The sequence below is a fragment of the Sceloporus undulatus genome, chromosome 7 (assembly GCF_019175285.1).
Source record: "Sceloporus undulatus isolate JIND9_A2432 ecotype Alabama chromosome 7, SceUnd_v1.1, whole genome shotgun sequence".
NCBI classification, from domain to species: Eukaryota; Metazoa; Chordata; class Lepidosauria; order Squamata; family Phrynosomatidae; genus Sceloporus; species Sceloporus undulatus.
Window position 1 is genome coordinate 13,492,089 of NC_056528.1, and position 23,192 is coordinate 13,515,280.

Here is a 23,192-nt window from a genome sequence, read left to right on the forward strand (position 1 = left end):
ATAATAATAATAATAATAATAATAATAATAATAATAATAATAATAATAATACATGTTATTTCCTGTCTGCCTCTAAGTTGCTGAACTTATTTTTTGTGGATAAGTTTCAGCACCTTGGATAACTCCCTTTAAAATCTGCACTTAAAACCTAAAAGTCCATTCACTGCCTTTGAAGATCTGCATAACGACAGCAAAATAGCTAAAATATGCCACATGCAAAAGTTAAAAATATCATTATCCATAAAATGCAAACCTGTTTAAAAACACTGGCGACGAAAAGAACAAAATGAGCCCGCTGCTATTGCAAAAATGCACATTATTCTAACCGTTACATAAGCCATGACATTTGATTTTTAAAAAATTATATTTAGAGGCCCCTGATATTGGAAGCTAAGCAGGGTCAGTGTTGGTTAGTCCTTGGAAGGAGACTGCCAATGCCTACAAGGAACTGGCAAAACCACCTCTCAATTCCTTGCCTAAGAAAACCCTATGAAATGAATGGGGTTGAAAGAATTTGACAGGTGACTGGAAGGCACATACACACACACACAAAACCTGAGCCCTTAAGCGGTAGCTGGCCTAGCTTGCATGCAAATCTATCTTCTGCATGCAGAAGGTTTTGGGCTCAGTCCTTGCCTTCCTCACCAGCCAAAACCCAAGAGACCGGCTGCTGCCAGTCAGAATCGGAAGTACTAAGCTATGTGCCCCGTGGCACTGTGTTAAGCAGCTCCTCTTGGATGCCCAGCACACTTCACCGAAAAAAAGGAGACCTGTAGCAACTCAGGCCAACCAGATTTGAATTAAGGCATCCTACCCTGCAAAAAGCAGGAAGGACAATTGTTTTAGGTTGTTATAATTGTGAGAATGACATTACAAGGGAGCCAAAGAAGTGGACAGCTGTTGCAACCAAGTACTTTCAGCCGCACGCTTCAGGGGTTTGTAGCCAGATGCAAAGCACTCCAGTCAGGGTTTGGGGCCAGTGGGACAGCCAGCCTTTTGGGATCAAATTCTGGGTGGCTGTATGACACAAACTGTCTCTTATTTAAGGTATTGTTTCTGCGTTTTTAATGCCTGGCAAGAAGCAGGTTGTAATTTGGGCTTTTATGCCTCTGGCCCCTATATAGGGCAGGAAAGACAGGTGACGCATTGTTTGCTCAGGTGTGTGTGGGGTTGCCACAACTCCCCAGAGAGAGATGCAAAGAACATTACCATGTCACTTGTCTGAACCCATATATCCTAAGTTTATGGACTATCTAGAAAGCTGGCAGCTAAGTCCCGAAGGCAAACACCTTCCCTTACTGTTTGCTTCTGACCGCCATTCTTCAAAGATACACTGCCCCTGAATGGGGAGGTTTTGCTTCCCTAGCATGACTAAAAAAGCCATGCATAAACCTCCTAATGTGAACTGGATGTTCAACAAACCACAAGACTTTCCAACAGAGCTGTGGGCTGTTTGTTGCAGGGCTTAAGAAGACCTGAGGGCAAGCCAGCCTTGTATCCACTCGCCCATCCTCCTGCAAGGAAAGGCTGTGAGCGATGGGATCAGCAATCCCAGATGAGATGACCTCATGCTCAAGTAATCCATATTCCCTTTGAGAGATGAGTGCGGAGGAGGGAAGGAACCTGGCCAGGCGTCAAGTATGTTTGGAGGGTGTCCTCAGGAGAAGGAAAGCCTGAAGAAGCCCAGAGGGTTCCTCCAAGGTACAGGTGCCTCTAGGGACAAAAGAGGGGAGCCACGATGCCTCCCCCTTTTGGGTTATAAATCTGAATCTTAGATAGAGGCACACTTCTTCCCCAGGAAAGGCCTCTAAAGGATGGGCTCCTTTCTCCATCCCTGCTTCATGGTCCAACCACTCTATTGCCCAGCCCAGGGCTCTCCTGCAAGGAAGCAAGGCAGGTGCCATTCTCTCCCAAACTGAGCCCTCTTGCACCCGGGCACTGTGCCCTTCTCCTCCAAGACAGCCCCACAGATGGCCTTTTCCTGGGGCTGCATACCCAGACGCCCCTGTGCCAGACACAACCGAGGGATTAAGCCTCTCTGACAGTGCCGCCTAAGGGGTAGAGGAGGAGGAGGAGGGAACCCCAGGGAATCCCCTGCTGGACAGGAAACTATAAGAGCAAGGAGGTCAAGGACTGCACCAGAAACCGGAGGAGCCAGAGGGGGGCCTGTCCTCCGACCTACTTCCCTTCCCCTGCTGGCCCCCACTTTTCCTCCTGAAAGGTCAGAGCTAAAAGGCACCAAGAGACCAGGAGCAAAGAGGCTCTCTGGCCCCAAGTCAGAGGTTTTGGGGGTGGATTGGAAGGAAGCTAAACCCTTTCCCTGAGTCACAGTTCTAAACAAGGTGGGATTGTGTACCTACACACACAGACACACAAACAGACACACACCAGAGGAAGGCTGTCTCTAGGAATGGAGAGGTGAAGAGAGTGGTACCCATCCCAGGATCCAAAGGATGCTCTGAAAGAGAGAGACCAGGAGGGCAATGCCAGGGGATGGGAACTGTTTCTGCAAAGGATAGGGTTCCTGGGGATGGCACTGGGGTTTCCCAACAAAGTGAACCCCAAAAGCAGAATAGGAGCTGGGTTTTTGTCACCTCCTGGACTGAAAGAGTTTCTGGAGGTGGTCCTCCATCCCACCCTTCTCCATCTCAGACAAGAGATTTGGGATGGGAGGCTCCAAATGGGGATGGGGGGACCCTCTCCTGGCGAAAGATCCCCCTCACTGAGCCCCTGAACCTCAAGATTGCTGGAGGGGAGGCTGATCACAACGTAGCCCCCTAAAAAGAGAGGGGTTGGCGGATCCTCCTCCATCCTCCCACAAAGACTGAAGAAGGGGTGGAGGGTTGACTTTGCCCCCCTCTTAAAAGAGAGGATGGAAAGGTTCCCCCCCCTTTTTTTTTTTTTCTTTCAAAACCGGCTTGCTGGAACTCAAAGAAGGGAGACCCTTCCCCAATAACTTGGTGCCCCTAAGAAAGGTGGAAGCAAGGCAGGCGAAGGGAGGAGAGAGGCAGGGGTGCCCCTCCAAGGGTCCTCACCTGGACCTGCATGAAGGAGCCCCGGTAGAAGCAGCAGGCGGCGGCCGAGAGGGCGCTCCAGAGGCTGCACCGCTCCGTCATGGCTCCAAGGCAAAGAGCAGCAGCAGCAGCAGGAGAAAGATGCTCGGGATGCCGGCGCCGGCTTTGACGCCCAGCTTCCACTCCGGATTACCTCATCCCTTGGCAAGGGGGCGGGGCCTGGGGGCGGGGCCTGGGAGGGGAGACCCCTCCCCAAACTCCCCATCCATCCATCCATCCATCATCCACTCATCCATCCTTCTCTAGGGACTGGGGGGTGTCTTTGTAACCCCTTTGAATCCTTGATTCCGCTCCCCCCTCAATTCCAAACCCACCCCCTCCCCATCATCCCCCTCCCCCCCGTTCAGCTCTCAGTGCCCCCCATAGTACTGCAAATCCATGATGCTGTGTGCCCACCCCATGGCCCTCCTTGCTCTTGAAGTCTGCATACCTTGGCAAGTTTGAAAGGGAATGCAGTACAGTACTTTATCTTTTTAGAAGGTGCATGTTTACTCAAGAAGAAAGATGTCTTTGTTGTTATTGTTATTAACTGCCTTTGAGTCAGTCTCAACCCATGGTGACCCTATGGATGAGACCTCTCCAAGACCCCTTCCGTCCTGCCCTGCTCTGCTTAATCCCTGCAACCCCATAAAGCTCTATAATAGAGTCCATCCTCCATCTGGCCTGGGGCCTTCCTCCTTCCCTCCACCTTTCTCAGCACTATTGTCTTTTCCAATGAGTCCTTCCTTCTCATGATGTGTCCAAAGTACAATGGACTCAGTTTAGTCATCTTAGCTTCTTCCAGGGAGGTTTCCGGCTTGATCTGCTCTAGGACCCATTGGTTTGGCCTTTTGGCTGCTGTCCATGGGATCCTCAGCACTCTTTTCCAGCCCCACATCTCCAATGAATTAATTCTCTTCCTATCCACTTTCTTCACTGTCCAGCTCTCACATCCATTCATGGTAATAGGGAATACAATGGCTTGTATGATTCTCTCTTTTGGGCTCAGTTGTATGTCTTTGCATTTTAGAATCTTTTCCAGTTCTTTCATAGCCGCTCTTTCCATTCTTAACCTTCTTCTGATTTCGTGGCTGCAGTCCCCATTTCTATCAGTGTTGGATCCCAGGTATGGGATTTCTTTTATTATTTCCATTTGTTCATTGTCTAGGTTGAACTTGTGAAGGTGGTCATTCTTTTGGTTTTCTTCAACTTCAACATTAAGCCTGCCTTTGCACATTATTATTATTATTATTATTATGAGTTAACTGAGGACTAACTTACTTTTGGACTTTGAACCTTGTTTGCAGTAACTAAAGTAAAGAGGAGAAAGGGGGAAGAGGAGGAGTAAGAAACAAGGACATTTTAAAAAGCTGGGAAAAGTGGGATTGCAGAATTCAGAATTGCATCTGCCAATTGGAGGAACTGGAAGATATGTGATTTCTTAATATGGATCAAGAGTTCTTAATATTGGCCACCCGTTCACTCCCAGAAGCCACAACATGAGAAACACAGCAGCTTTATCCCTGCAAGTGAGTGCAATGCAGAACAAGAGACTTAGTACCTCCATCCTGTCTGTACTTTGGGCAGAAGATGGGGATGTATAGAGGGTTTTAAGCCCTTCTTTGAATGACAAAGGCTGCCCTGGACCAACCCCATATATCCCACCAGCCTCGTACAAGGAGACACCGACCTCAACCATCTTCTAATAAACCTACCATCATTTGGCTTTTTGGTACAAACTAAAAGCCAAACAAACCAACCTTCTGCAGCTCTGGAGCCGAGTGGAATTGTGGTCTTAAAATTCCCTGCATAACGCCAGGCATTAAACTTAATGCAGGGTTTATCCTCAGTTTGCCCTTGAGTGCCTCTCTTTGTTGATGCTGCGTAATACATCAGGTGCACGCGCACACCGGTATATTTTATTTCTTAATTTCTCCCCTAACCTTTCATGCAAACTTGCCCCCGGTTCTATGTCCAAGGAAACTATAGAGCCCACTCTTTCTTTCTCTTTCTCTTTCCAATTTGATGCCTCTGTTGTTGAGAAATCAGGTACCCGGCTCAAGATGGACCCTGTGTTTTTGTTTTAGTATATGTGTTACAGTTACACCGTATTGCTCTTCCTTTATTGGTTTTACACTGTTGTAGGGTTAACACTGGACTGTGACTCTGGAGACCAGAGTTCGAATCCCTGCTTGGCCACAGAAACCCACTGGGTGACCTTAGGCAAGTCACACTTTCTCAGCCTCAGAGGAAGGTATAACAGACCTACTTTGGATGAATCTTGCTGAGAAAACCCTAGGAAGGGGTCACCATAGTTTGAGGTCACTTTGAGCACATATAGCAACAGCAACAACAAATGCTCTCAAGCCACAAGTGATGGGCGATGCAGTCTGGTCACCAAAAGGCTCAGCTAGTAGGCCAGTCTATTTTTGTGGGTGGCTTCTCCATCACGTTCTTGGCCTCAGGCAGCAAAACCTCTTGGGTCTGCACCACATAGAGGTGGCAGAACCTTCTGTCCTCCCATTTTCCAAGCCTTGACCCTTGCAAAAATGTTATATCTGTCTGCTTTTGATACTGCAGCGCCTTCAAAGAAGGGCTTTTATTTCAGCCGCTAATGCACAGTGGCATTTGTGTCACAGTTAATATTTGGATAGGGCTTTTTTCCTCCTCCCTGCCTGCAAAATTAATTCAAACAAAGTCCCACAAATCCCCCCAAGAAAAGACACCTGGAGCCACTACCACAGAAAGAGAGAGTTTCTTTGTAGTGACACCGGTGGGAGTGAAATGCGTCTCAGGTGCCTTCTTTGCGTTCAGACATTTGGAAACCAGCAGAGAATGACAACGGCATCTACTGGGGACTGAGCTAAAACCACGCGGGGTTTGGGAAGAATATTAATAATGCTCAAGATGCATAACAGACAGGAGTGGGAAGTCTGTGCTGAAAAGGAACAGGAAACCACCTGAATGCTTGGATCAGTGGAGAAGGCTTTTCAAAACTATTCTTCTCACTCCCACAGTTATAATCTTTTGCTGCAGCCCATTACATGCATACAGTGGACATATTGGAAGAAAGGGGCCAGAATTGGTTTTGGGACACATGTGTGCATAAGTTACACAAAAAAATCACAATTCAGCAATGGACCAATTCTGCTCAAGAGTAGCAGAAGCGGAGTTGTGCAGGCTGCGTGTTCACCTAAGCCTTGTCTTTTTGCAAATTGCATTGCACATGCTGTTCTTTTACATTGGGCTTGGGCATCCTATACCTTGCGCTCTGGTTGCACAGGGGGCTGTTGTCATGTAACTGTGGAAAAGCAGCAGCCGTGCACATAAGAATAACAAATGTCGGCACACAGATGCTTCAGGAACAGAGGATGCACTGTTGGCTGGATGTGTTTTTGAAAGGAAAGAAGCTATCTCAGAGAAAGTTAGGCGTGTGGCTGAATGCTACAGAGCTAGAAGTGCAAATAGCCCCCTACCTTCACCCCCAGAGTGGTTGCTCCCATCAGAATAGGCGCCCCCTATTGACTGGAGGACCAAGGGCAATGCCTCCCCCAGTTCCAACACACCAGAGGCCAATGGACCCATATTTTTGGATCCGGCAGGACCATGAGCTGGCAGGCAGTTCCCCAGTTCTTCAGTGTTGAAAAGCCAAGACCACAAGTTCTGCTTGCATCTATCCATGGTACCAAGGGATGGAACAGATGGTGTCTGATAAGACTGGAGTGACACTAACTTGGATGCTTGTGATTCATTCTGTTGGAAAGCAGTTTTTTCCCATCGGATTGGGAAAGGTGTTGCTTTCCTAGACAGAAAGGGAACTCGTGGGGGAAGAGGAGGAGAGAATGCAGCTTCTCCTGGGAGAAGGGGCATGTCTATGTTACACACAAACACACGCATTAAATGACAGGTAGCTTTCTCTCCCACCTTGCCTCTTCCTTTTTCTTGTCAACCTGCCACTCTGTCAAAGGCAGGGTCTGTTTTCATTCAGCCTCTTCCTCGATTTTCTGGGACATACTCAGATTCCTCTCTGTGTGTACCCTGCTCAGAAATGTCAGCTTTCATCACTTGCTCTCTTTCCTAATCCCTCCTTTCCCCGCTTTCTCTCTGTTGTGGGAGTTGTGGGCCTTCCGGGATCCACTACCATCTACGCTCTTCTTTAATACCTTGAGAAGTGGGAACAGCCAAGGCTTGTCTCTGTCATGCTTGAGAATCTGGGGTGGGGTGAGTTTAGAACAAAGGGAAGGGAAGGACAAAGGGAAGAGGAGAAGAAAGAAGGAGGGAAGGGATGAGAGGATGCAAAAGCCTGTCCACACCATTATTTTGGGTGCTGAGGAGCACAGTTGATATTGGGGGGTGTCTATGCGTATCTGGATGCGAGCATATGAAAGAACAAACTGAGGAGACTCTGCAGCGAACACAGACTTCAGACTTTTGCCGACTTCTGGAGTGTACAGGTTCCACCTCTTTCTTCCCCCTGAGATTCTTACTTACCATTTGCACCTCTGTAACTGCAACACCTTTGGTTTAATCATCACACATCCCTACCTTGTAAATGCACCTTCATTTTCACTCTTGTTTCTGAACTAAGATCGGAAGCACTTTCCAGGCAAAAACCCATCACTGTTTTTGTAAGGCATTGTACTAACTGATGGCACTCTCATCCAGGGACTGGCCCCGAAAAAGCTTGGGAAAGCACGTTATATGTGTGTGTTGTTGATGTTCCTTCCTCCCATCTGGATTCCTCTTTCTTCTGAGTCTAAACCTGCTCTTCATATGACTTTTTTTGGAGGCCTGTAAACAGAGGCTGGATGGCCATCTGTCAGGGATGCTTTGATTGTGAGTTCCTGCATGGCATGTGGTCCAACTCTGTGATTCTATGCTCAGGTCCTGCAAATTCATCCCATGACTTCTTTTATAGAGTCCATCCATGTAGCCAGTGGCCTTCTTCTTTTTCTGCTTCCCTCCACCTTTCCTAGCATTATTGTCTTCTCCAATGAACCATGCCTTTGGTCATGATGTGGCCAAAGTACGACAGCCTCAGTTTTGCCATCTTGTCTTCCAGAGAGATTTCTGGTTTGATCTGTTCTAGCACCCATTTGTTTGACCTCTTGGCTGTCATGGGATCCTACAGCTGTACTATAGAACTACAGTATTAGGCTGCGCTGGACTTCTATCAGCCCCAGATAGAATGGGTCAAGGCAGGAAACACTTGGGTCCCCTGCTCTTGAACCATAAAGGGCCTCTGTGTCTGGATTTAAAAGTATTTTCAGGGCAAATGGTGCTGGTGAATTTGTCGGGGGCAAAGCTTAGCCGCTTTTCTGACCTGCAGTAAACTTCCTAACAGAGGCAATTGTGGGATAAAAGTTTTAGCTGGCATAACCTCAGGTCTCTAATGAATCCTCAGGAATGTTAATAGTTTATTGGTGGGCGGAGGGGGGGATAAGCACTAAGTTTGTGCTGGATTTGAGCTTTTCTTGTTCCCACCTCCATTTCCACATGACAGCTAGAAAAGCAGAGGGGATAAGAAGTGTACTTTCGTCACAGGGGGTTGTGAAAACAAATCCCAGGGCTGGATTAAGGATCTGGAAATGAGACCCTTAATCCAAAGGATATACACCGATTGTGTGTGTGTGTGTGTGTGCCTTCAATTCACCTGCTGACTTATGGTGGCCCCATGAAATTCATAGTTTATTTTTCTAAGGCAAGGAATACTTAGGTTTTGCCACTTCCTTTCTCAGAAATAACACCACAATTTGGTTTCCTACCTTTACGTATTCGCTGCAAGATCCCAGTCCATCCTGGTGCCTAGAAAATAAAACCAAAAGACAAAGGGTCAAGTTGCATTTTGGAGAAGGAAGCAGGTAGATGAAGGACCAGAGCCTGGTAAAATTACTCTTTGGAGGAGTCAGCTGAGGAGGAAAGTGGAAGGAGGGAGGGAGAAACTGGGACATGGTAAAAGCAGCCGAAAAAGTGGGATGGTGGAAGATTAAATGGAAGTGTCCCTGCCAAATCAGGATGCATTGGTTGGGGATGGTGAGAACCGAAGTCCAACACAGCCACAGGGCACAAAGTCCAACCCACTCAACTAATATCGCAGATGCCCATAGTAATAATGCCCACTGTGACTCACTCTCCGTGTTTACTTTTTCCAGTTTCCGTCTGAGAAGGAGGAGGAAGTTATGAGCACATGGGTTCCTACGCAAGCATTTCCTCTCGCTTTCCTGTCCCGTTCAGCCCTCCCATCTGTTTCCTCAAAATGTTCCCAAAAGGCAGGGACACAGGAGAACATCTTGCAGGACGGAAACAGTGAAGGGGTCCGAAAATAACTCACAGAATCCTGAGGTCAGCTACCAGATGCTGCCTCCACCCTTTCTTTGCAAAGGGCGAGCTGGGAAATGGGAAACTCTCCATCCATTACACCTTGAGCAAGTTTCTCTTTGGAGAAGCACATGTCCATTAAATGCTAGGAAGAAACTGCACAAAAATCCCTCTGTGGATACCAAAATCCATGGATACTCAAGTCAAATTAAATATGGTGGCATCATGAAATGGTGTCCCTTACATAAAATGGCAAAATCAAGGTTTGTTTTCTGGAATATGTAAAATATTTTCAAGCCATGGATGCTTGAACCTGTGGATAGAGAATCTGTGGTTACGGAGGGCTGACTGGATTCTCATGGGAATTGTTTGCCACAAACTGGGTCATATGCTTCAATGTTCAGCAAATGACATAAGCTGAGGATGAAAGGGGAAAGTGGGAGGAAGAGAGACAAATTGGGACATTTAAAGGCAGCTGAAATAAGTGGGATGACAGAGGATTGATTGGGACTGTCCTAACTGTGACACTTGGAGGATAGTCTGTATATCAGTTGTTGTCCAGAGGGGACAACCATCAGAGAAGGATAGTTGCCTTCATTGCCTTGCATTGGGTTAATCCTTGCCGACTCATCTAAATACAGAGCTCTGGAAAATTACTTTTTTCAGACGATAACCCCCAGAATCCCCCAATCAGCATGGCCAACATGGTGGCTGGGGGGTCCTGGGAGTTGTTGTCCCCAAAAGGAACTTTCCCAAGCTCTGTTGGTTTGAACCAAGATTCAGAAGACCAGTGATTCAGGCAAGGGACTGTCAAGATCCACAGGGTTGGGTAGCAATTACTCTGCGCCACCCTCTAATCTTTTTGTGTATACAAGTGAAACAGGCTTGTGCTTTAAATTCTATATAAGAACATCCCATCCCCCTGTCCCTGCCGCAGCTAGGGAGCAACACAAAGCAAAAGAGTCTGTTTTGACTTGTTGTCATTGTTGCTGTGTGCCTCCGAGTTGCTTCCAACTTATGGCAACCCTAAGGTGAATGTATCATGGGGTTTTCTTGGCAAGATTTGTTCAGAGGTTTGCCATGGCCTTCCCCTGAGGCTGAGAGCGTGCGACTTGCTCAACGTTGATTGAGATCCCCAGCTAGGTTCAGTCCATTGACCTTCAAGTATATAGGACTATAACTCCCATCATCCAGAGCTCATACAAATTGCCTTTGGGAGCTATAAGTCCCAGCACCACTGGCCAAGCTGGTTTATTGGGTGCCTTCAAGTCCAGAAGGGTTTGCCATTGCCACTTGCTGATGCTGAGAAAGTGTGACTTGCCTAAGGCTACCCAGGGGTTTCATGGTTCAAAACCTGGTCCTCAGAGTCCTAGTCCAACTCTCAAACCCACTAAGCCACACTGGTTCTCACGCTTCAGTTTAGAGGGAACTGAAACACTGTGAAAACCGTTGCATTGACCACTCTGGAATAGAGAGATTTGAGAGAGAGTGCTTGCCTCTGTCTTCAAAAGTTTCTTTTCTTTCCCTACAAGATTTTGAGAGATGCCAAAGATGGGCCTTTTTTCAGAAAGCCGGCTTGGAGCCTTGTCTTTCAGAAGCTGCCAGCTGTCGGAGCAGAGAGAGAGAATTTGTTTCACACGGAGGTCTGGAGAGCAATGGCAAGGCCACGACTGACTGGCGTTTGGAGGAGAGTGTGAGAAAAATTCCTGGGCCAGGGCAGGGGGAGAGATTGGGCCGGAAATCGGGAGCATGGGAGCAATGGGGAATGGAATTTAAGAGGGTCTTAAGGAACCCCTGGGCCTCCCTTCCAAAGCTGGGGGGGCCGCTTTTGCTAATGGGGTTTTCAGTACTGAGTACCACCGCACATACCCCCCCCCCCAACCCTGGACTTGCACTCAGTTGCCGCAAGGGAAGGAAGAAAGGACTATAAATAACCTCTCCCGTCTGCTAACTGCAAGCAGATGTCTTTGGCTGTGATTTCATCCTGGGACGAGGCCGGCCGTGTTGGACGCAGGGAGCCCTGCAAATGAATGGCTGGTGGGATTCTTGAATGAGAGTCAACTTTTTATGTTATTTATTTATTTTTCTTTTTGTAGCCGGTCAAAGTGCCTGGGAGAAATTCCAGCCCTCCTTTTAGAATGGGACTTGACTTTCTGGGGGGAGGACAGCGAAAACTGGTGTGGCACCACCACATTTGCGGCTTTGATTATTCACGGATTTTATTGATATGTTTTCTCTAGGGATATCTAGGTCCTCCAGCACAACTCTATGGCCAACTTTAACCAAAAGTCGTACTGAGGGACCTGGAGATTCAGACACTCCGCTAGGCATTTGTAGCTCCTGCAGTGCAATTCTGTGGTCAATGTCTGGCAGATGTTGACCAGAGTTGCCCTGGAGGACCTAGAGATTCCTAGAGAGGTATCCTCTCAGGTAAAAACATAGTGATTTTGTTATTTGTAGTTTTCTCACATTCATGGGAGTCCTGTGCCCCTAAGTCCAGTGAATGTGGAGGGATGAGCATAGTTACCTCTGGTTCTAGAGCAGTGGTTCCCCAACTTTGGCCCTTCAGTTCCCAGAAGCCCCTGGATGAACTCTGAAGTAAGCTTCAGGGAGTAATGCTTACTTCAGAGAGTAAAAGTAGAGAGCAAGTGTGGCATAGTGGTTTGAGCATTGGAGTATGACTCTGGAGACCAGGGTTCGAATCCTTGCTCAGCTATGGGCAACCTTGGGCAAGTGACATGCTCTCAGCCTCAGAGGATGGCAATGGCAAACCTCCTCTGAGCAAATCTTGCCAAGAAACACCCACAATAGCTTTGCCTTAGCGTCTCCACAAATCAAAAACAACTTCAAGGCCCACAACAACAACACGTAAAGGACACGAAAACTCCCTGCTTGAATCTGGGAAAGGATGGTGGGCTTGAAAACGCCATCTGTTTTTGATCAGCCCAAAGCCCTGGATGAGGACTTCAATGACTCCTGAAAATCCTGTGGCTTTGAAGGAACACCTACCAAGAAAATGCCAAGGATTGTTAGCATGGGAAGAAAAACAACGGACGCACAGAGTTCCTATTTTCTGGGAACGGTCTGACAGTGCTCCATAGTGGTCACAGCAAACCTTTCCAAAACTGGAGTAACAGAGATCGATTGAGACAATTGGAGGGAATGCAATGTTCAGTATTGCTTTGGAAAGTGCTTGAAATGTTGCCTGTTGGTTTCAGAAGGGTAGAGAAGATTAACTCTCAAATTTGTCATTTGGTGCTTGCTCTTTCTCCTCTTCTCCTCTCCTTTTTTCAAACAGACCCCTCTCTTGCCTATCTCTCACCCATCACAACCAGCCTTTCTTTCTCTCTCTGGCTCATACTTGGTGCTGCTGCCGTTGCCTTGTTTGAAAGTTCGCACAACACAAATAGCCTCTGATTCTCTGGGCCTCCGCGGCAGCAGCAGCCGTTGGTGGGACATTAAAAAAAAGCAACACCCAACTACCCTCCAACGGTTTCTTGAGATGAATGAGGGCCAGTTTTGCACCAGGGAGATCTGTCAATCTCTTCTTTGATCAAACAGACCCAAAAAACGGCTCTCCTCAGAGCCAAAGAAAGCTCTTGTAAAGGAAACAGAAGCTGGAAATGGATGGGAACTGGAAGAAGATGCAAAAGCAGAAAGAGAGGGAAAAGGCACAGGAATAAAAAGCTGACCTTTCTTAGGGCTCAATGTGATAGTTTCCAAATTGAGATACCAAAAGTAGATGCTTGGCCCTGTTATTTGAATATCAAGAGTCAGATCTCTTCCTTATTGATCTGTTCCGGGGATCTCCAAAGAGATCAACCTCCTGGTCATCCCTTCTACAGATTCTGAACATGATTTTGGATGGGGAGACATTCCTGTAAACCGCTCCATGCAACTCTTCCCACTTAACTGCCCCAGCCGCTTACTCCTGTCAGCCCAGCGCCCGGCTAAATTGCTGGGTTCAAAAGGCCAGCTGGTTCACAAATAGGCATCGCTCAAACTCTCCTCGCTTAATTACTCCACGGTTTCAGCTCCGACACATGAGCCCTCTCTGCTGAAAAGGGGAACAAAACCTTGGCCGCCATCCAGTTACAAGTTAGTCAAGTTGTGTGATAGAGCAGAGCTTGGAAACCCAACTTATTTTTGGATTACCGGCCCTGCTGGCTCAGTGATTTGGGAGTTGTGCTCCAAAACAGTAACTTTCCCAAGGCCTCTTCAGAGTTTGGTTGTGATGGGTTCTGCTTTCATCACTTTCCATGGAGTTTTAGGTGTGGCTAACTTCATTGGGACTGGAGCCATTGGGGCGACATAGGGCCACGCCAAAGAATGATTTATGGGAATGGATTAGGGTGAGCACATCTCCCCATAATCACTTCTGCCAGCAAGGGATCCAAGTGACTCAACTGAAGATTTAAGCCCAATTTGATGTGGCTTCTAGAAAAAAGCATGCTAGACATTGACTTTCATGGTGAGCAAACCATTGTCTGTAAAGAACCCCCAAGTGGACCTTCTCTGTTTGTCCTGTTCGGGAAACTCTTTATGGAACCCCCAAAGAGGAAAGCCATACAAAGTAAGTGGTACATTCCAGCCATGTTGGATTGCAACTCCCATCCAGCCGAAGCAGGGAAAGGCTGCCCAAAACCCCAATGAACAACCTTGAGCCTTCATGGCGGGCTGGGAAGGGAGCCTTTCTGGTCCCATTCATTTTGCACTTGGAGGGAGTGTGAAGACACACCCAAACCCTTTCAAAATTCAGAGCACTTTGGTTTTAGCCAGGTGCTAAACTGAGCACTGTGCTTGTGCCAGCTTCTCTTTCCAAGCCCCTCTTTATCTGTATCATCTGTTAAATGCATCACCTGTTGCTTCCTTCTTTCTGTGGAAAACAAAAGTCAGCCACTAGCCACTGGCTTTCCTGAGCTGCATCTGATGAACTAAAACCTCGCTGGCAAATGGTCGGAGAGCCTTTAACTTGGCAGCCACCTCTCTTTTCCTTGTTGGTGCTGAATGGGTGACTTCCAGGCATGTGAGAAAACTATAGAGGAGCCATACCTCAGCAATATTTATTGTTTGTATGTACAACGCTGTGCAACTCTACAGCGCTATATAAATAAAGAATAATAATAATAGGCAGAACCATTACTTTACATGTTGAAGGTCCCGGGTTCAATCCCTGGCATCTCCAGATATGGCTAGGAAAAGGTGAAACCTTCAGGAGTTCCTTCCAGCTGACAAGTTACAAAAGATTGACTTACAAGGACCAATGGTCTGACTTGAACTTGTGAAAGTTATTTCTTGAAGACTACAAACACCCAGAATCCCCCTCCTGCTATTCAGGGGATTGTCACCCACTAACTCTCTTCTCTAGCAGTGGATGGTAGATGGTGTTGCCCAGCTTACCTGGCATGGTCCAGGGTGTGGTATCTCCTGCCCACCTCTGCCATCATCTCTCCCACCTGAGGAGGAATGAAGTGGTCTTCTTGCCCTTCTGTTTGACAGACCCCAGTCTCTCAACTGCTGAGGTCCCCGACTTCTCCTGTCCTTTCTCTCCCTTTGCTTGTGTTGAACTTGTGGAAGGCTGAACTGGACCTGGGAGTCCCTCCCTCTTGGTCTCTGTCTCTCCTCCCCAAAGCCGGCTCCCACCCTCCTTCTCCCCCCTGCTTCCTTTCCTGGAATGCAAAGCGAAGCAGAGGGCCGGGAGCTGAGCAAAATTCCTCATCTTTTAACATGCCCCTGGCATCCGCAGCCTTCTTTGCGGCTTCCATAATGTGAACTGCCTGAGAAAACAAATCCCCAGTAGTGTGTGTGTGCATCTCTTGTATGGAAGGGGCTGCATACCCCCATCTGATGTGAGAAAGAGGGAAGGGTCACATTAGCTTCAGGACAAGAGAACCAGGGTACCATTGCCAGGCCTGAACTTGTGCCAGTGCCCATTTGGCAACTGTAGGTTGTGTTGAGCTGTAGGGTGGTCTTCCTAGGCATGTCTAGCACATGGTTCACAAAGCAGTGCATTTGGGCAATGGACATAAAGGAATATATTAGAACCACCCCAGTGTGAGTGTGTGACTCTGGGCACACTCAGGATGAACGCTTGCCCTTCAAAACCAACCACCGCAACACTGAGTCTTACCTTCCATCTATCTGCACCTGAATGGCCTTCTCTTCAGCCACTTTCTCTCCAGAATCAACCGTATCAAGGATGCATCCGTGAATCGTTGTCCCAACAGACAGCGTAGAATCTGGCTTTGGCCTCGTCGCTTTCTCTTTGGCTTCTTTGCCAGGCTGCCCAGATTTGGCTCTGGGCAAGGTCCCCATATGGCTGTACATGTCGCATGAGCGGGCGTATGCTGACGACGGGCTTTTGGGTACGGCATTCAGGTCATCCTGCATGCTCCCAATGGCGGGCTTCTCCAAGGCTGGAAGAGGATCCCACTTATTCCTCTTTGGTATTTCTAAAGGTCCTATAGAAGTCTGTTCAGACTCAGGTAAATGTTCGGAAGCAATGTTGCTGATGGAAGGCTCCAGAGTTTGGGAACAGGCTGGGATTGGGTCGACTTTAGGGGGTAACATCGTCCCCTCACTCAGCTCTCTTTCCTCATTTTGGGAGGCTGGCGCTAGAGCTGAAGCACTCGGTTCCACAGCAGCCGGCGACAGGACAATATCCCGAACCTCCTCTTCCTTTGTCCTTTTGGCTTTGTCCTTGGCCTTCCTCCCAGCCTGCTTTGCCCTTGGCATGGTCCCCATGTGGCTGTACATGTCACAGGAGCGGGCGTAAGGAGAGGGACTTTTGGGCATGCCGTTGAGGTCATCCTGTGTGTTTTCAAAGGTGGGCACCAGGAAACCGTTCGAGGAAAGAGGTCCCCCTCTGCAGGTCTCTGGCGCACTGGGGGCAACGGAGACGCGGCGGAAATTGAAAGCCCGAGGAAGGCTGGAGAGGCTCCCAAGGCCTTTAAACTTAAAGAATTCTGGGAAAGAGAGAAAGAAAGAAAAAACATCAAAGAACTTGTTAATCTTGTGTGTGAGTGAGAGCAACAGCCTCCACATTTTGCCATCAGTTGTGTGAGATGCCAAAGTATGAGCCCCTGAGGGAATTTCTAGCAGCACTCTTACAAGTTGGGTCTCCCTATAATCCAAAATATGGGCGGCTGAGATAGTGGCACCTTTGCTTTCTGATGGTTCAGTGTATTTGCTAGATCACACATAAAGGTGCAAGATAGCAGCAACGGCTGTGGAGGAAACCCAAGCCACGCTTCGCCAAAGGCTCTGGCAGTCAGTCTCAATAAGAGCCAGTGGCCTGACATGCCTTAGTCCAGGAAGTGGGTTGGGGATCTCTGTCCCAAATCTAGACTCGGGTGCCACAAGTTCAGGAAGACAGCTCTGGGTGCCCATGTCACTCTTTGCAAGCAGCAGCACCGCAGGGCAGATGCAATCGGCCCATTTCCGCTATGGAGGCACGCCAAGCCTCCTGACCTCGCTGCCTTGTTTCTTCACCTCACAGCTGATGCTTGCCTGCACCCAACGCAACAGGTTGAACCAAGTTGTGTTTACAGTCACCACAAAAAAGGGTGAGCTTGCCTCTCGCAGTCCCAGCAGAAGTGAGTTTAACTCAATGGCAGAGGAATGGCTCTCTTTGCATGGGGAAGATCCCAGCGTTTCCGTGTGGGAGACTCTTGTCCGAAACATCAGTGTGTCTCTGCCTGGCCAGCAAAGTGTGGGACCCTGTGCCAGCAGAGTTAATGGTGAGAAATGCTGGGAGTCGTACTCTGACAACATCTGGAAGGCTGCCTGGTTTCTTCCCCAGCGGAGCACCAACTTAGTGGCCGTCTCTCTACATATTGTAGACTGACTCCCATAAGCCCTGGCTGAGCGGTTTTGTGAAATGTAGTCCAAAAGCCAAACTTTCCCAAGTTTTGTTGGTCGCCTAGATTAAGAGCAACCCCCCCCAAAACAACAACAACAACTATGGATGCCAGCCATGAAAACCTCTGACTCCACATTCTTTGGCGTCGTTTTCCTTCATCCTTTCCATCCTTCATTACATGTGCCTAAATTTTACCCTCAACTTATCCATGGGTCATACTCAAAATCCATAATTCTGGCCCCAAAACTTGCCCTTGACTTATATATAAGGTCGACTTAAAGTCGAGTATATACAGGTATGTATCTTGACTTTCTCCCACAGTGGGATTCAAGGTGGGTTTGTATGTTTGTACGTGGGAACTCTTGCTTGCCGCACATGAGGCTCTTGTCGAAAGCACAGGAGCCCTGTCAGAAAATAAGCTGGCAGCTTCACCACTACTACTGCAGTCCAGGAGGGGAGAATCTTCACCATGACCCAAAATACACACCCCAAATCCCATCTCTCCCTAGAGATTTCATGTTGGACCCATGCACCTGCTTCTTGAATGCACCCAGCTAGGGCCAGAGAGAATGAACTGTGTTGCGCCAGATGTGTTCACTTACTTTTGAAGCCTCCTCCTCCTCCCTTCCTTTGGGTTTGGGCCATGGTTCGGGTTCGGACGAAGCGCCACACTGGAAGGACAGATGTGCAAAAACCCTGCTTAGGACTTGTCACTGATCCCTCTCCTTCCTTCCCCCCACCCTCCTCTTCTCTCCCCACTGCCCTCCTTTCTCGCTTTCTATTTTGCTCACATTTCCTCTTGCACAACCACAGCAGCATTTGCTTTGAAGAAGACTGAAAACAGAATAAAGGCTTGCTATAGGGAAGGGGGGGAAAACGGCACACGCTGTCTGCGCATGGCCAAGTCCCACATGGAGGAGGGAAGGTGCGCTTGAGGTCCATTATGGCAAAGCTGGCAGAAGATACCCTTTTATTTAAAAAATGGTAATGCAAACTTTTTAAAACCATGCAGGCCTGGTTTTATTTTGTTTATCTATTTTATTTATTTATGGTATTTCTATTATAATAATATTATATAGTATAATATAATAATATGTTACGATAATATACATTATATATACATATATATATATTTGGTTGATTGATGACCGTGGTTTGTTTAGATTACTTTTTAAAAAACTTGTATGGTTTTACATTTTGTATTATTATTTTTAACTTTTAAAATAAAAATGTGTGCATGATTATATATATATGATATAGTGGATAAATTTCCCAGACTAAACTACTCACAGGGTGTTGTGAAATATATTGTTCTCCACCCAATCTATTCTAGATATTGCCTTGTCCACAAGTTCATGGTCGGAACTGCATATATGAGATATATAGATATATATATATAATTCACAACAACCCTGTGAGGTAGTTGTCTGGGAAATTTATCCTTTTTAAAAACATGTCTGTGAGTGAAAGCAAAACAAAAAAGGTGTGTGTATCACTGGTAAAAGAAACGAGTAATGTGTATATATATATATATTATGTTTGAATATATTGTTGAGAGTGGAACGTTGAACCAACAGAGACGGAGGCGCCGGCGAAGGGTTAACTCTCTCCGCCCATTTTTTTCTAGGCCGCTCCTGCCCCCGACTCTATGGTTAAGGCCCGTGACTGACAGTTCCCAGGGGGCCTCGCGGCGTCGCGCGAGAGCTGGTCTTTTCCCGGAAGTGCCGGGTGGGAGGGGGATGGGCGTGGCGGCGGCGTAAGCGGCGCGTCCGTCGGACGGAGGCCGCCGTCAGCCAGAAGAGTTCGTGGTGAGCGGCTCCGCCATGGCCAAGCTACGAGACGGTGGAGTGCCCCTACTGCGACGAGGCTGCCAAGTACGAGAAGCTGGCCAAGATCGGGCAAGGCACCTTCGGGTGAGCGCAGGCCTCCGCCGCGCAAGGCGCCGGCCGCCAGAGAGGTGAGGGCACAGGCGCTTCGTCGCTCTCCGGTGTTTTGTATGTGTGGTTTGTGTGTTGTGTGTGTGTAAGTATAGATTTATATATATGATATATATATATATATGTTTGTGGTTGTGTGGTGTGGTGTGATGAATGTGTAATCCACAAACTACACGACTATATATCTAGTATCCAACCATATATGGTAAAGTTAACAGACATTAGACGTCTCTCTATATGGGGTGTTGTATTTTTGTGTGGTTTGGGGGGAATGATTGTAACACTATAGTCGTACACAGATATGGAAGATTGTAAACAATGTTATATTCCAATACTAACACACCGTGTATGTAGATAGATATGTGTTAAACAAACTATATCTCTTTCTCTCCTCATATTAAGATAAAGTTTTAAACGACACAAAACCACTTGTATATCAAATTGCACACACACAGACGATTTTAATATATTTTCATAGATATATATATGTGGGTGTGTATATGTTTTAACCACAAACAGTACATGGTATCTACCCACATATGGAAGCTTTACATTCACTGTTCATTTCTTTGCTCTCTCTCTCTCGCTCTCTCTCTCTCTAGTAGTATATATATATACACCTCTATCTAATGTTTAACACATCAATCCTCTAGGTCACCCAGTCGGTTTTTATACTTGATTGGGGAATTGAACCCAGAGTCGAACGCTCAAATGACTGCCCCAGGCTTACTCTCTCCCTATGTATACACATACATACTTACACATACGCAGAGGCAAAGCTCCTGATGGTTTGGGATGTCGGACCAAATGCCTGTCTTGGGGTGGGCAAAGTGAGGGACATGGAAGCCCTCGGGGCCCCATCATCATCATCATCATCATCATCCTGCGCCTCTGAATCCATTTACCTAAAATGAAGCCCTGCCCTTTGGGGCACATGTGGGGCCACTTTGCCATGCTTTTCCTCCCCCTTTGAACGCTCTCAACCAGGAAAGGGACATTGAAAGAACAAGCCAGGAAACAAACAGGACGTTTGCAAAGACAGGAGGATCGTCTTCCCCTCAAAGCCTTGTGGAGGTCCACCCTTCTCTAAGCCCTGGAGGTTGCTCACCCTCGGTGTGTCTTCTTCAGCATCCAGTCTTTATGGTGCTGGCCTTGTTGAGCAGGAAGACGCCAAGATGGCATCCCTCTCTGTTGCTGTTTCTTTCCCAGCAACGGACGTTCTGGAACGTTCTGTCACGGAACCTGCGGGATCCGTTGAGCCTTGCCTCCCGGATGCTTTCCCAGATGCCCTCCAACGCCTGGCAAGCAGAGCACATTTGTACTTGTTAATACCTAGGTTTCGCAGAATACTAGGTGGTCAGCATTAACTGAGAGTCGCACTGAAAGACCTAGAGATCCCAAGAGAGAATACTCTACTAGGCCTTTGTAGCTCCTCCAGTGAAACTCTATGGTCAGTGTCTGTTGGACGTTGACCCCAGAGTTGCCCTGGAGGACCTAGAGATCCCTAGAGAGGTGTCCTCCTCTCAGGTAAAAACATGGTGTTTTTGTCATTTGTGGTTTTTCCATATTTGCGGGGGTCTTGTGCCCCTAACCCTGGCAGATATGGAGGGACAAGTGTGTGTGTGTGTGTATATATATATATATATATATACACACCAATAGCCTACGCACTTCCATGCCAGCATTCTCTGAAGCTGAGAATCTTCTTCCCATTTTCTCTGCAGGGAGGTGTTCAAGGCAAAGCATCGGCAGACAGGCAAGAAAGTGGCTCTGAAGAAAGTGCTGATGGAGAACGAAAAGGAAGGGGTAAGTTTGTGGTGGGAAACCAAGGCTGGTTGTCACCGTGGGGTGTGAGACATTTTGACTCTGCTGCCGTGCAAAGGGATTGTGTAGCACCTTTGAGACTAACTGTGGTTGTGTTGTCTAATCACAAACCCTTGAAGCCAGTCCCTAAAAGCCTGCTGAAATGGGAAAGTTCTTGCTTGGTGACAGAAGGACAGCTAGGAAGGTGCTGTCCTAGCCTCCCAGAGATGGAGATTCAAACTGAGAAGGCGCTCTCTCCTATCTCCATCTGCAGCCATTCTGGGGAACCTGTGATGTCCCATGTGGTTTTGGACTCCGTTTCCCAGAAGGCTTAGCCATCCTAGCCAATAGCAAGGAACAGTTGATTAGATAAGCTTGGGCAGGGGTTTATGGGAGTCGTAGTCCAAAATGCATCTCTTGTTGAAATGAGCTTTGTAACAGTTTTTCTCCCTCATTTTCTTCCCTTTGAAGTTTCCTATCACGGCTCTGCGAGAGATAAAAATCCTCCAGCTGCTGAAGCATGAAAACGTGGTGAATCTCATTGAGATCTGTCGGACTAAAGGTAACAGTCGGAGCTGTAATGTTAAACAGCAGTTCAAATTATTAAATTAACCTTCTTCATTACAATCTTCATTACAATTCAGTCTTGTGCAGAAAGAATGTATCTTCTGATATTATGGGTGCATCTACACTGTAGAAATAATGCAGTTTGACAGAACTGTAAGCGCTCTAGCTCCTTGAGATTTATAGTTTTACAAGTTTTTTAGCCTTCTGTGCTAACTACAAAAACTACAAAACACACAACTACAAATCCCAGGAAACTCAGGATGGAGCCGTGGCAGTTAAAGTGGTGTCAAACTGGATTATTTCCATGCTAGTCCTTGCATAATATTGTGTGAAATGGAGAAAGGTTTTCCTTCACGCCATATATAATCTCACCCACCTCTGTCCTGTTTCCCCTTACTCTCCTTTATAAAAAGAAAGCACAGGATAAGGCTAAAGCATTGTGACTTTTGAGTTTGACCTGAGTTTTCGGACGCTTCTCTTTGGTCCTGCAGCCTCTCCTTACAACCGCTGCAAGGGCAGCATCTACCTAGTCTTTGACTTCTGTGAGCATGACTTGGCTGGCCTCCTCAGCAATGCCCATGTCAAATTCACCCTCTCCGAGATCAAGAAAGTGATGCAAATGCTCTTGAATGGCCTCTATTACATCCACCGGAACAAGGTGAGGGGAGCTGCCCTGCTTTCTTTCAGGTCTTCTGGTGGGATGGAAATAGAGAATAGGAGCCTGCCTACCTTGTGACATCTGAGGAGTGGGCTCTCTTAAATCTTCCTGCTCTTCCCCTCCAGATTTTGCACAGGGACATGAAAGCTGCCAACGTCCTCATCACTCGGGATGGTGTCCTGAAGCTGGCCGACTTTGGCTTGGCTCGGGCTTTCAGCTTGGCCAAGAACAGCCAGCCCAACCGCTACACCAACCGGGTGGTGACTCTGTGGTATCGGCCTCCTGAGCTCCTCCTAGGTAAGTGAGGACATTTAGTGGGTGACAAACCCCTTTGGGCTCTTTGCTGCTACGCAGAGAAGGAAATAGGGTAACCAGGTTTTTTGAGGTCCAATACTGGATTCCCTTCTCTCTTGTCAAGCCATATCAAGACTGGTTAGTATGTGTGAGACAGGCTCAAGTCTCACAAGAAGAGGGCCTCTCATCAGAATTTCAGCTTCATGCAAGATTAGAGATCTCTCAGAGCCTGGAGCTCTGGGAACTTTCGCACAAAACTGTCTTCTTGCAAGACTGGAATTGGGCCTTATACTAGGTATAATTGGAAGGGTAACCTTCCTGAAGCAGGTTGGCCCAGCCTCTGGTTCTACACTGATTAACAAGAGAGTCTTCTGTTTAGGGGAGCGAGAGTACGGGCCACCCATCGATCTCTGGGGTGCAGGCTGCATTATGGCAGAGATGTGGACCCGAAGCCCCATCATGCAAGGGAACACGGAACAGCACCAGCTCACTCTCATCAGCCAGCTCTGTGGATCCATCACTCCAGAGGTAAGCTCCCAAGGCTTTAAGGGTCAGAAACAAGGAGGCCGGTGAGTTCAACCCGACGATCCATGGTAGAGACTACACAGAAACCACTGGCTACAGGTTGCAAGAAAAGAGATTCCACTTAAACGTTGGGAAGAACTGTGAAAAGGGCCTCCCCTGAAGATTTACATCGTCAA

General features: G+C 47.5%; 2 protein-coding genes and 1 long non-coding RNA gene across 5 annotated transcripts in view; 2 read left to right on the forward strand and 1 right to left on the reverse strand.

Moving 5' to 3' along the window:
- The window catches only part of LOC121936536, an 18,002-nt gene extending 6,396 nt beyond the window's left edge, over positions 1-11,606 (forward strand). Inside the window, exons 4-6 of the long non-coding RNA XR_006104986.1 lie at positions 1,463-1,701; positions 9,206-9,395; positions 10,904-11,606. This is a non-coding gene — a long non-coding RNA (uncharacterized LOC121936536). The remainder of the gene's footprint in view (positions 1-1,462; positions 1,702-9,205; positions 9,396-10,903) is intronic.
- SH2D3C (SH2 domain containing 3C) overlaps positions 1-18,051 on the reverse strand; it is a 34,881-nt gene extending 16,830 nt beyond the window's left edge. Inside the window, exons 1-3 of one of the 3 annotated variants that reach the window (XM_042478809.1) lie at positions 17,835-18,051; positions 15,502-16,336; positions 8,819-8,858 (exon numbers count right to left, since the gene is read on the reverse strand). In XM_042478809.1, the coding sequence (XP_042334743.1) occupies positions 8,819-8,858; positions 15,502-16,336; positions 17,835-18,051 (1,092 nt within the window). Of the gene's footprint in view, positions 1-3,035; positions 3,217-8,818; positions 8,859-14,771; positions 14,927-15,501; positions 16,337-17,834 lie in introns of those variants that run through there. The other 2 variants (XM_042478810.1, XM_042478811.1) reach the window with 2 other exon arrangements.
- Positions 18,052-18,934: 883 nt separating this feature from the next.
- Positions 18,935-23,192, forward strand: part of CDK9 (cyclin dependent kinase 9) — a 6,433-nt gene continuing 2,175 nt past the window's right edge. The window contains exons 1-6 of the mRNA XM_042478841.1: positions 18,935-19,145; positions 20,894-20,975; positions 21,444-21,534; positions 22,031-22,197; positions 22,323-22,494; positions 22,871-23,019. Of these exons, the coding sequence (XP_042334775.1) occupies positions 20,955-20,975; positions 21,444-21,534; positions 22,031-22,197; positions 22,323-22,494; positions 22,871-23,019 (600 nt within the window). The 5' untranslated portion in view covers positions 18,935-19,145; positions 20,894-20,954. The remainder of the gene's footprint in view (positions 19,146-20,893; positions 20,976-21,443; positions 21,535-22,030; positions 22,198-22,322; positions 22,495-22,870; positions 23,020-23,192) is intronic.